The 13,396-nt window shown below is 37.9% G+C and overlaps 2 protein-coding genes across 10 annotated transcripts in view; one reads left to right on the top strand and one right to left on the bottom strand.

The window, feature by feature from the left end:
- GPM6B (glycoprotein M6B) overlaps nt 1-4,741 on the top strand; it is a 103,590-nt gene extending 98,849 nt beyond the window's left edge. For all 5 annotated transcript variants that reach the window (XM_082220909.1, XM_082220905.1, XM_082220907.1 and 2 more), the window contains one exon: nt 66-4,741. In XM_082220909.1, the coding sequence (XP_082077035.1) occupies nt 66-215 (150 nt within the window). In that variant the 3' untranslated portion in view covers nt 216-4,741. The remainder of the gene's footprint in view (nt 1-65) is intronic.
- Nucleotides 1-13,396, bottom strand: part of OFD1 (OFD1 centriole and centriolar satellite protein) — a 43,406-nt gene that overhangs the window by 9,563 nt on the left and 20,447 nt on the right. For 3 of the 5 annotated variants that reach the window (XM_082220860.1, XM_082220858.1, XM_082220857.1), the window contains exons 16-23: nt 12,295-12,891; nt 11,537-11,684; nt 10,559-10,680; nt 8,600-8,716; nt 7,516-7,691; nt 5,749-5,913; nt 4,009-4,070; nt 3,150-3,558 (exon numbers count right to left, since the gene is read on the bottom strand). In XM_082220860.1, the coding sequence (XP_082076986.1) occupies nt 3,507-3,558; nt 4,009-4,070; nt 5,749-5,913; nt 7,516-7,691; nt 8,600-8,716; nt 10,559-10,680; nt 11,537-11,684; nt 12,295-12,891 (1,439 nt within the window). In that variant the 3' untranslated portion in view covers nt 3,150-3,506. Of the gene's footprint in view, nt 1-3,149; nt 3,559-4,008; nt 4,071-5,748; nt 5,914-7,515; nt 7,692-8,599; nt 8,717-10,558; nt 10,681-11,536; nt 11,685-12,294; nt 12,892-13,396 lie in introns of those variants that run through there. The other 2 variants (XR_014219307.1, XM_082220859.1) reach the window with 2 other exon arrangements.

A 13,396-nucleotide genomic window follows, 5' to 3' on the forward strand; every position in this document is an offset into this window, starting at 1 on the left:
TTACTAGCTGCCTGCTTTGCCTCTTGACATGCTCACTAGCCATCATGCTCACCCTTCTCTTCCAGATACACTTCCTCATGATACTGTCCTCTAACTGGGCCTACTTAAAGGATGCGAGCAAAATGCAGGCTTACCAGGATATCAAAGCAAAAGAAGAACAGGAGCTTCAGGATATCCAGTCTCGGTCCAAAGAGCAACTCAATTCTTACACATAAATGTTTGCCAGAAGAATTTTGTAGCTCTGACAAATCATCAAGCAGCTGCTCTGCAGAACAGATGCATGTCCAAGCAAATGCAGAAGTATAAAAACTTCACATTCATGCTCCTGGGCCATGATCATAGGGAAAATTTGCAGTGGATATCCTCCATTCCTTTAGCACTGCGATTGGAGGGGTTTTTTGGGGGGGAGGGAGGGGAGAGAGGTTGTCTCTAGGCCACTTTAGAAAAACATGTTACCAAGTCAAGGATCTTTATGGATATCTCTTGGCAATTATAAAAGAATTATTGAAGGAACACACTCCTTTCAAAACAGGCTACCACAGTTGGTATCCAGCCCTGCAATGACTAAAAGATTTTAAAGGCTGTATATAATTACACAGATGTAAGTAACTAAGATTCTAGTATGACTAGTTATTCCCTTTCTTCTGAATACTGATAGTTGTGCTTATTTGATACGGTTTCAGGAAGTTACAAATAATCTTATTCAGTCTCTGTCAAAATTAAAACTGGATTTTGTGGACTAAATGCCAGAAGTGTTATTTTCTGAGCCACTCCCTTTTCATTGATGCTGTAATGAGCCACTGTTGTTCTACTGCACTTACCAGAGTAAGCTGGGCACTGTTGCCCAGAGTTTGTTTTCTTTTAATTTTATACCATTTGATGGAATGTAGACAGACCTTTGGATCAGGATAATGATCCCCTTCTCAGAAAATAAATGTCAGCTTTGCCTTAATATTTATTTTCTATAAATGTCTGAAGCATTTATATAGCAGTGGGAGATCATTATCATGTATTTTATCAAAGCAGAAAGTGTTACCTTGTTGAAATTATACTGATATAATTGTTTCAAGTGAGCAGATAACAATTTGTAGAACATAAAAACCCATAGCCATACAGAGCACAGGTCAACCGCCCGTCTCAATTTTGGTGCTCAGCACGTTTATAGACAGTGCTTATTTGTTTTCTCTTTTAAGAAATTTGGTGTTCAGTAAAATATTGGGTGCCATTTTAAAAGTGTTTCCCACAAAATCTGCCTTCTAACATTTTCAGAAACATTCAGTGCTAGCTTGAGTACTAGTGATGGTATCTTTGGTGTTCTTTTTTAAAAATAAAAAATTATATAAATGTTGGAGAAACTTTTAAGTACATCAGTGAGTTTTAAATCAGTAAAAAAGTCAAGTCATACATCCATGTTAATGTGTGGTTTGATTAGTTTTGAACGTTTGCTGAATATTAACATGCTCCTGTAGCTCATACAGAAGTGTATAAAGATAAAGGAAGCACATGTTTCTTTAGAAAGTTTTTAAAGGAAAAAAATATTAATGTGGAAAAAACTTCAGGTATTACCTTGCATTTGAGTTTGTTACATGCCTAATCTGACTTTCTTTTTAAAGAGGCAAAATCTATATAGAGCAGATAAAAAATAGCTTAGTGTTTGTTTTTACCTGTTGCATGGAAGGAAACAAATTTCTACAGCAATGCAGGTGATGTTCTTACTAGTCCAGTGTTTGCATAAAGGTAACAGACAGTGTCTTAAAGCCTAATTCTTTTCTAATTCTATGTAGCTATTTACTGGGAGTTTTTTGAAGTTTTGTTTAAGTAGTCTAATATTTTTTATGTAAAGAGCATTAAATTTTGCTATGTATAAATTTTTGTAACCTAACCGTGAATCAATATTTTCTATCAGTGCCAAGGGCTTCCTGTAGTTATATCCAAGTGTTACAATAAATATTTGTAGATAATAGAACCAATATTTGTGTATGCTTATTTAAGAAGGTTTTGAAACAGTTGTAGCAGTTTAGACAGCCATCCCAAAGCTAGTGTTTGGGTGACACATAATTGGAAGTTTTAGCATCTATTGAAAAAAATGGCAACCAATGGACATAGGAAGATAGATCTTTCCCTGCATCTTATCAAGATGTGATATCCTTCAGTGCTAGGGTGCCTCTGGACTGGGTCTGACTTTCAAAAAGTGTGCGCATTATTTGGTATATGGATTTGCCACTATTAGTTTACCTTTGGGGCAAAAAACAACAATAGTGTATTTCACAGTTCAGGTTTGATACAGTTTGACATAAACATAAATTTGTTAGTTTCTGTCTTTTAAGAAATGAGAGCAGTCAAATTAGCAAACATAGATATGCAAAAGTGTTTTGAAAGATGCTCATCTGCAAGGGCCTGTTCTCAGTAATTGATTTTGAATCAGAGTACTATTTGCTCAACTTTGTCTTAGGAGAACTGCTTGAGGCATGCCTGGCGTCTCTCATAAGCTCACTGCAAAAGTTTCCCATCTATAGTATGTTTCATTATTTTAATGCAGTGTGGTCAAACTACACGAAGCCAGGATATAGTTCAACTTCCAAAATCTCTGGCATTTCAACAAATCAGGTGCCATCGATTCAGCTGTACCAGCATTTCCCACTAATTACAAAGCTTGTAAAGTGGGTTAATTCTTTCATCACTTTCCCAAGGAACTCTCCTCTAAAATGAGTTGATAATATGATTCAATTTTAGTGAGTTCAGACACAGTTGCCCCACTTTTTCAGGCCAGTTTCATACTATGACAACCATTTCCAAAATTTAAACATCATAATAGTGTAAATCATCGTTTTCAATACCATGTACTTTTAATAGGAAGTAGTCCCAATTACAAGCACTTAATTTTTAAAGTGTGCTTGACTGAACTCTTGCTGATGCCCTAGTTTGTTTTTAAAGAGTAGCTAAAGGATGTGCAGCAGCAGGAAATTGTAGCGTCACTATTCAATAAAGTCAAAAGCTGCTTAAGCACATTACCCCAAAACTTAGATGTCTAAACACTGTTTTCATTCTAGAGCTCTGAGCTATGCTTATATAGACAGCTGGTCAATCATCTGTAAAGTCTGTAATATAAACTCTGGAAGAAAATATTTCAAATAGATTTAAACACAGAATTTTCTATGACTGACACTTTATTTTTAAAAAAATATTCATTTGTATAACAAGGTAAATCAACCTGATTTGATTGTTTCCCCCACTGCCTCTATAAAAAGCTATCTTTATTGTACTGGCATATTTTAAACACGTAAAATTGGTTGTTCAGGTAGGAAGCAATTCTCTGAAACATTGTTTCAGTAGCACTGAGAGCAACTTTGTGCCAACAAGCAGCAATGTTTCATTTTTAGTATGTTTTTCCTGAATTATGCAGATGGCAATATTCCAATGTTCAGAATCTCACCCTAGTTTGTGGTGCTTCCTCTGATGGAAAAGAAGTCCACTTCTCTGGTCAAGTAGCCCCTGCTAATTGATATTCACCAGAAATCATCATCAGGCTCTCCATGAAGAGTGGCTGCAGCACTAAAGCTGGAACACAGATAATAATGAATTTTGAAACAGTCTAATACACTTCCTTCCTCAATTCTCATCTACCCTTCCCTCACACAGCATACACATCAAATCATAAGTCCCCCAATCATCTACAGGAGGTTTTTTTAGGGGGAGGGATAATTTGGACACTTACAGGGATGTGGTGAAATCTCCTTCCCCAACATCTGCTATCACAAACAATCTATAAATAGAGACCTGCTCAAATAAACTTAGTATGCAATCCATTCTTTTGACATTTGCTTTAAAACTTTAACAAATCTTAATTCAACTGCAATACAGTAACGATTACCAGACAAGTGTAATTAGTATGCAATTAAAAGTGTTTAATGGAAAGGATTTGTTTTAATGCAAAAAGGCCCCACTTGATAAAAAAGCAAAAATAAATAAATATGAACCATACATGTCAAGCACTAGCAAGATACATACCTGTCCTCCTTCCCACTACCTGAGAGTTTCTCAGAAAATACTTCAGCTTCTTTCTTGAAGTCCTAATAGAGAAAAGAAAGTTGTTACTGGTTGCTTTTGTGTGGTCTCCACATTCCATTGCTACTCAAAAAACAGGAATATGATTAGGTACTTAAAATTACCCTAAGTGCTATACAGAGAGTAGAAAGGACAGGTCACTGCCATGATGCATTATCATCTAACAGATACAATGCAAAAGGGAGGGAATGAAGGTGAACACACACATTCATGTTCTAGCTTGTACATGGCAAGGTGGAATGGCTGCTGGAGTGGGGCAGTTCTAGGAGTGAAGGTGCTAAATGGCAATTGGTCTTCTTTTCTCTCTGCTTTCAACCAATTGAAACAGCCACTGATAGAGACACAATCTTATTGATTGCAATGGGTTTTTTTGGTCTTTATTTCAAAAATAGCATGCTTATGTCTGAACAGCTTTGTAATAGAATTTGTTATCCGAAATTTTAGTTTGGCATATTTCACGTGTCCTGTTATTGGTTTTCTACCATAGTATGACCTTTTCCAGACAAAATTTTGTGGTCTAGGTCTGTGGGTAATCTTAAACCTGTATGTTTAAACTGTTTAAAACCAGAATGTACACACTTAAGTATTTGCCCACTATTTTTTCTAGTATCATTGCCAAATTCAAATGATCTTGTATTTGTCAAAAGTGATCAGTGAATAAAAGATTAAGAAAGTAGTTTGATGCAAGAATTTGTATGTTACAAGACCAAGTAGAGATCACTGTACTGCAGCATGATGGAATTATAGTGGTATCACTGCGTATTACCAATTCAAAATGACTAACAGAGATCAAAGGCAGAACAGATGTGGGGAACCTCCAACTGTTACTGTACTACAAATACCTATTATTACTGACCACAGACCGGGAGTTCAACAGCATCTGGAGGGCCACAGGTAAGCCACCCCCACAGTAGCAAATGATAGCGCTTTCCAGTGATTCGTTCAGATTGCTTACAGCATTCAGTCCTAGATATTGTGATGCACAGAGAGGATCTAACATTCTACTGTTCCTTTTTGAATTTGATATCATACAGCAAAAAAGTGTAGCTATAAACAGCAGGTTTTGCCAAGCTGAACTCAAGTGTGGCTACTAGAAATTTATTGTATATGCATGAAGCATGACTCATTAAGCCAAAAAGCTATAATCAAGGAAGTATGATGGCTTGGAATCCGTCCTTGTAAGCTAATCATTAATTCAGCTGAAGATGGTTAATTCTGGATAACCGCAAAGCAAACTGCAAAAGAATCAGCTCAACTGCAAATATCCACAAGGTTTGCAACAACAATCTAGTACGTTGGAAATTTTTGTTGGTTATTAACCGAAATAATTTGGCAATACACTATTAAATGACCTCAAGTGGGGGAAACATAAGATAGACTTTATATCCCAAGTTTCTGATACAACAAAAGCTAGACCTCAACATTTTAAATTAATTAGATCTTGTTCTACTCTTTAGTTGGTTGTGTACATGCTATCTTGCATGCTTGCTTGTCCAGTGTGAAAAAGACAAAGGAACTACTGAGATTGTTCTTGGAGTACATGAGTTCCAAAACTAATACATCTCAGGTGCATTAAACCACCATCTTGCTGATGCTAAGCACATCTGTTTCAAATCGGAACCTAGATGGGAGACCTCCTATTAACCACAGGACATTAGATGCAATAATAATGGACAACATCACCTCATTTGCAAACTCCTGCTCCCGATTCTGCTGTATTATTTTCATGTATTTTTCCAGTGGATTAGGAATAGCATCGCCACCATGCTCTTCAGACTTTGAGATAATGGTTTCCAAATCTGCCACATCTTCATGCTTTTTCTCAGTTTCCACTGACTCTTGCATACACTTTTATGAAACCAAAGAATGAACACCATAAAACATTTTATCAGAGAAGAAAGGAATGCTCCACTAAAATGTGGGCCACTGGTAACATAATCCTACCTACACTCAGCATCCTATACTTTTATAAGGATCTTAAAGGACTATATAAAAGAAACAGCACAAAATTAGTTGCAGCAAATTGCCTGCAATAATGATGTCTCTTCACACACAAGTTAAATCCTCACAGTAATCAATAAGTGGCTTACTTCAACCAGAACTAAACTACATTTGATTATCAAATCCCCCATTTTACAGAAGCGCAACTGGCCTCAACCAGAAGTTGGGCGTTTGATGTTGCAATCCCATGCTATAGAGAACATTCTTCCAGCAGGCACCCTTGCTACTGACTTTCAGGTGACTCTTGAAGGCCTTTTATTAATGTTGAAAGCTCACTGTAGCAGCTTAATTTTTGATTTGCCAGTGACCTTAACCATTATCTATATTTTGCTTTCTCAAATGGTGTTTTATGTCTTTAATGTTACACACAGTCCTGATATTTTATATGGTGGTTTAGAAATACTTGCATAAAAAATTAAAACAGCTAAATGCAAAGTATTGTTAGAAAGTCAGTTCTCCAAGAGAATGTTTGTACTGGTCCCTCTTTCCCCAGAACATATACTAAGAACAACTGATGCAGTTTACTTTCCATCTTTGGTGGTGTCAGATTTAATGTGCCATATCTTGGTTTTATTACTGAAATGGTAAGAAATGCTGACCACATAGTTCCTCAAGAGGAAGTCCACTGGATGGGAAGGACTCCAGCCTGCCATTAGAAGTAGCAGGGCTGCAGCCTCCTATCATCAGAGCACCCCAAGACAGCATACTCTCAGAAGTGATCATTTATAAAAATTCCTATTCTGCACAAAGAGCTTCAAAAATAGCTGCTCTATAAACCATCTCCTTCTTCCAAAAGAAATATTCAAAGGTTGTCCAGTTTATTTTTATTTGTAAAACACTTTCCTTTTACCAGTACTAAGGCACTATGAGTAATCCAATATAATAAATTTGATTTCTGTTCAACCAGGGTGGGTGGGATATAGTGGGGATATAATAGAGCAGGGAAAACCCAATTTAATGCAGCTTTACAGCAGCTTACTCATATCCCTGGCAAATCAATATGGTGGTAAAATGGCAGGTGGCAAATAGCTTCTGATCTATCAATCTCCACCGGAAGGAAAACAAGTTCTGCAGAAATTCTATCAGCACACTACACGCAATGGCCACTCCACAAAACTGCCTCTGAGAATCTGTTGTCTATACAGGCAGCCCCCCCCCCCCCGTTTACACAGGGTTTACGTTCCGAGGCACTGTGTACATTGGTTCAATTGCGTATAACTGAAACCCACTGAAAAAGCCTGCAAACACCCCACCCCATTGCGCCCTTTAAGTGATGTCTTTATGACGTTTCCAGGTCACTTCTGGGTTCGGCGTGATGTGCATTTACAAGATCAAACACATACTGGGGGGGGGGGGCTGCCTGTATCCTACAGTCCTGGTCCAGAAAAAGAAAGTACTCTTTAGTTTATAATAACTATTTTAAATCACCAAGACTCTGAAATGCATTACCAATTCTTCATTTGCTTTTTCCAGTTCTCCTTGCTCTCTTTCCAAAGTGTCCTGCCTCTCTTGCTGCCTTTTTCCTTCCCTCTCTTCCCATTTTTGCTCCTCCTGCTCCTCCTCCTCTTCTTCCTCCTGTTCTTCAGGATGCTTTTGTTTCTCCAGGGCTGTTATTTCTGCTCCACCTAATACATAGAGGGCAGTATTAAGCAAAGAAAGACAGTTTTGCATTCCGAAGCATTAAATCAAACACAGTTAAAGTATATGGATGCATATTATTCCAAACAGATAGGTACTTAACAGTGCATAGAAAAGACTAATAATCCAGAGAAGCAGAATATGTCAAGTCCTGCACAAACTGTATTCAGCTTCCTCTACCTCCATTTAATGTATATTGGTGATTTTCCAACTCTATGGCTGCCCAATAAACTCTCTACATAAGACTGTGCAAGATCACTAAGCTACAGAAAACCTACCTGTGCCTAGCCATCATGATGGTGCAGTAGGGTACAGAAATATATTAATGGTTGGGGTGCATTTTGTTGAAATGTCACAAAACAAAACAAAATTTCAAGTACAGCCGTTTCAGCTGTCTAACAGAAATAGCAGGCTTGAGAAGAGGACTGCTGCAGGGCTCCCTGTCACAAATATTACCCTTTCATATGCAAACAAGAAACATGTTACTTCACAGAGCTTCTATTTCTCTCAACATTTGCCCTCTGGAATCCCCATTTCCCATACAAATTGTTGAAAGTGCTGCACTATGCAGGGAGAATAGTTACTATCAAACTCACTCCCCACCCCTCTCGAGTTCCCCTAGGTTCCTTGTTGCCTTATCTTCAAATGTCTAACATAATTGTGTGCCTTCCTGTTACAGGTATGGAAAAACTTAAAAATTATGTTCTTATGTTGACTGAAGCAGCTCTAAACTGAAATATATTATGAAGATATTCTGTTATGGACAGTAGCCAGTTTAAAATAATACCATTTACTGTATTTCAGACAAGATGCTGCAAAAGCTTCAGTTTCCATATACTTTGATAAACAAGCCATCTAAAATGGCTATTCACACTTGTTTGAGCTGAAAACTCACTTATGTCCTGCTGTGAAGTGCCCGCTGCTGGCACAGTAGCCGGAACATGGCTTCCACTAACAATGTGAGATGGATGTGACACATCGCTTTCGAGCTGTTCTGGAATGTCCTCTTGATCTAGAGGAGAAGTAGGAACAATGCCCTCATTATTCTGCAATTATCAAAGCAGGGCAAAGAAATGGACACAGTGTGGGAATGACTGAGTTCAGAATGCATAAGTGCAAGCCATTAATTAAGTGCTCTTCTTGGCCAAGCCAACCATCACCCTAAGAATGAAGAAACTTCAAATGGGCTGTTTTAATCAGAATCATGGGACTGTCTGGCTTGGAAACTAGTTCTTACAATATGTTTCCTAAGCAAAGAGTCAAAACAGCTTCAACTCAATGTGGACTTTGTAGGATTAAAATCCACCAATGAGACACAAGCATGAATGCAAAATATGGGGGGGGGGGCTGGTTGCATTTGAGTCACTTCCATAAAACAAAACTTTCAAGTTTCCTATAGTTTTGCCTCTTCTCAGGCTGGAGTTTATTGGTGTTTGGTAGGGCTTGCAAGCATCATGTCCCTCTCCAGTTGTTTCAACTCCTCTATCACCATACATAAACATCACTGTAACAGGTTCTGTCAGAAAGCAGCAGTCTGTTATCTTTTAATATCAGGTTTTTCATTACTGTTATTATATACATCTTGTTTTTATAAGGAACAGCAACATCTGAAGGGCCACAACTGTCATCACCCATAAGCAATGGCCACATAGGCTGTGGCTTATGGGAGTTACAGTCCAACACCATCTGAAGTGCCAAAGGTTCTCCATCCCCAAAACAGATTATATCAAAACATAACCTGGCTAATTTACAGGCTCAATATCCAGACGATTAGTCTGAGGTACCTGTCACATGCAGCATGCCACACATCTTACAATTTTTTTGTATACCATGCCCCCCCCCTCAGCCAAGCCTCTGCTGCCAGTGATAATGTATACATGTGCCCATCCATCCTTTCATATCCATCTACAAACACTGAGAGAATCAACACAAGGAACTGTGTGATAGCAACACAAGCCAATAAGTTATAGTTGCATTTTTTTTTTTTGGCAAAGCTTTAATTTGCACTCCCTCAATAGTTCTGTCCAACCAAAATTATAGTTTGTACTGCTGTAACCCTCTCTTTCATGCACTTACTGGTTTTCCCTGTGCATTATCCAATTCAAACATTTTTCACTTTCATTAAATCTCATTCTTTTACATCACATCTTCTAAGTTTTAAACCAGAGCTTTCCAAACTTTTCATGTTGGTGACACACATTTAAGACATGCATCATTTTGCAAAACAGTAATTCAGTTTTACTAGCAAACTGGAGGTTAAAGTAATCCCTTTCCAGCCCTGGAAGGAGCGCAAGGAGCATTTGCGTGACACAACTACACACTGCAGCCAACACACTAATGTGTTACGACACACAGTTTGGAAAGCTCAGTTTTAAACTATCTCTAGTTTTTCATTTCCAGGTTGTGGCAAACATCAAATATACTAAAATGTCTATCAGAAGAGTGCCAGAGTTTCCCAAAGGCCTCACCAATATAACCAATATAACTTGTACAGCTTCAGCTTCTGCATATTTTGCTTTTCTACTAATATGGGTTCCCAAGCCCAATGTGTAAGTCATACAATGTCAAATACCATTCCCACTAACATTTACACACATACATACACAAGGATTAGGCTAGGCTTCAGTTCTATGCATTTTATATGTTAAGACCATTACACAGTTGCCTGGTAAAAGGGGTGTCTTAAAAGGCACCCCCATTTCCTTAGAACAAGTTGAGAAGTTATGAAAAGCCAAAAAAAAAAAAAAAAGCCCAAGAGTCATACTTAAAGAGATTTCTGGCTTTAAAAAAAAGGTGGCTCCCAGATAAAAAAAATCTGCATTGCTTCTTTCTGAAAAATATAGTAAAAACTTACATTTACTGGCAGACTCATCATTTCCAAGGTCAGAGTCATCATTTCCAAGGTCTTTATACAGGATCCTCTCAGATTTTGCAGAGTCACTAACACCCTGAGTTTCACCTTGCTGCTGCTGAAGACTAAAAGAAAGGAAGGAGATGGGAGAAAAGTGATCATATTTAGTTTAGAAAAGTTTCTAAAACGTAAAGTTAATATAGTCCCGTGTCACATCTGCAGAGCACACCATGGGTATAACATACAAAGACATGAACATTAGTTACAAGAAAAGCTTATCAAAGCTCTTTGTTTTGCTCTTGCAGGAGGAGCCTTTATGCACAGTCTTCCCTATGCCAGCATCAACCATCAGAAAACTGAGTTAAGGTTGTATGGAGGGGAAAAACCATAGCAAGGTTCCTTTCTGCAGTCTGGATGACAGCTTCCATGCTGTCCAAGTGTTCTAATAATTCAGATTTCAGTCATACTATCCAATATCTAAACTCATGATCTCATATTCACAATAGCAAGGTTGCCTCATCATTTTATCAACTTGCATACCACTGTACAGTACTCTCTACCTTCTTCCTGGTGCATTATTACCAAACACACTAACAATTATGGGAAAAAGCTCTCAAAGTGGAACAACATGGTCAGGATACGGACCCACAACAGTTAAGCAACCTCTACTCACTCACCACTACCCCCGAGTCTGCATGTTAGGGGCCCACTACTATCTCCATCTCTTTTTGAATGCAAGGGCACAGCCTTGAGCAGCAAAAAAACCACACAGCTTGTGTAAGGGATTAGGAAATGTTTGGTGTATCTCCATGTTTCTGTAATGTATTAAAAATGCAGTACACAAAAAGATACTGTAACTACTGAAGTGCCTGAGGATAAACCATTCTCTTGGAAGAACATTTGATTACGGATATCAACAGGTAACACACAAATATGGGACATGACATAGCTGAAGATCTTTCACCAGTATATAAACATTACCTTAGTTTTTGTTTGCAGGAGGCTGGGGAAGAAGAAACTGATATATTAGAAGCATGTTCAGGAGATGAAAGGTTGCCTGTTCTTTGAATGGGGGAGAGAGGTTGGTCTGCATTCTGATGAGGGGCGGCAAAAGATGAGGCAACTGTATCTGCAGAACAGAAGGCAACCACATATTACTGTGCAATAGTATCTGAACAGCTACTGTAAGCTACAAAACACTTAATACCAGTGATGTGCATTGGAAATTGTTCCTGGAAAACCACAGAATACTTTAAAGAGGGGTAAAAACACAGGAACATTGGAAGACTTTGGGTGCTTAAAAGATAGGCTTGGTACTCTCTAACACTGGTTTTCAGATTAGAAAAAAATGGTTCATTGTGGAAAAAATACAAAATATTTTTTTCTGCACAGTACTTCTCACTTGAGTTTATCTCTATGTTTTGATTAAATAGCAGGAGCAAGAGTGTGTTTAATCAGAGTATACTGTGCGTGCGTACGTACACACACACACACACACACACACACACACACACACACAGACTACAGAGAGTCAGCAAGTAAAAGACTATCAGTTTCAATGATAAATAGTGTGGCATTAAAAGGGGGTTAGATGAAAAACAGCATTTCCATGTTTGCAGCAAGTAGAAATGGACCAAGGGAAGGAACCATCACGGCAGAAAACTCTTAATATCAGTAGCTCCTGATATCCACACAAAGCAACAACTTCACTCATAATTCATGAATATCAAATTGCTTACCTTCAGAAAACAGCTTGTTACTAATATTTCTCTTTGCTTTGGAAACAGGAGTAGAAGACAGACGTCTAGAAGTAGACTTCTTCCGTGGAGGGGTTAGATGATCTTTCAAGTGATCCCCATTTCCTGGTGTCCATCTATAGCTTTTATTTTTTTGGCAGTGAAAGGGTAATTCTTGGGAATATAGATCATCCTGTGCAAACCAAAGTCTTTGGCGAGATGCCATGTTAAAGTTACTTGCCATAGGTGAAGAGAATGTTGTTTTTGTTGGGCCAGCTGTGGTTTGAATGGCTCTGTATTGGTAATTCCTGTAGGCCTCTTCTAAATATTCAGCTTCTCTCTCCAATTCTTTTATTCTCGCCTTTGTATTAGCTACAAATTCTAAATCAGAATCTTGTGAAGTGTTAGATTTCAGCACGTGGTGATGATGTCTGGGGCTTGTACCATTTCCCATTCCAATAAAATCAGCCATTGGCTGTGTTTTCAGGAAAGCACCATCTATATAAATATCAGGAGGTACAGTCTTGTCACCAAACAAGTCAATGACAGAACGATCAACCAAAGAGGGCTTTGGATTCCGATATACTTCATTCTCTAATGCTACAGGCAAGAATTTAATAGAGATAAAGAAAACAATTTAAGACAAATTTTGATTTGGTCATTGTATAATTAGCATGCAAAAATGAAAACTGAACTTACCTTACATTTTAATATATAGTTATTCTACACACAAATCCAACATGATTTAATATAGTAAAAAACCTCAAGTTTATTTCAGGTTTTTAAAGTTAGTATGATCAAACGAAATGCACAGAAAATATTCAAATTAAGCTGAAAGTGTCAGAGCCACAAAAGAAGAGAGTTAGATCCAAAGAGCTGCCTATACCAGCAGAAGGCAGTTACACACACAAGAATAAAATGTTTAAAACCAAATATAGAAGTATAATGAAAGTATTTGCCTAGTCATTTCAAGATTTGAGGAGGAGTATGAGGTCTCTTAAAGCTACAGCAACGTACCCAAGGCGGGGGGGGGGGTGCAACCAAATACACAGAAAGCCACATTTAAATTGGACTTAACTCAATTTCAGAAATTGTGATTTCAAAC

This window comes from Podarcis vaucheri (assembly GCF_965113315.1).
Source record: "Podarcis vaucheri genome assembly, chromosome: 4".
Lineage (NCBI taxonomy): Eukaryota > Metazoa > Chordata > Lepidosauria > Squamata > Lacertidae > Podarcis > Podarcis vaucheri.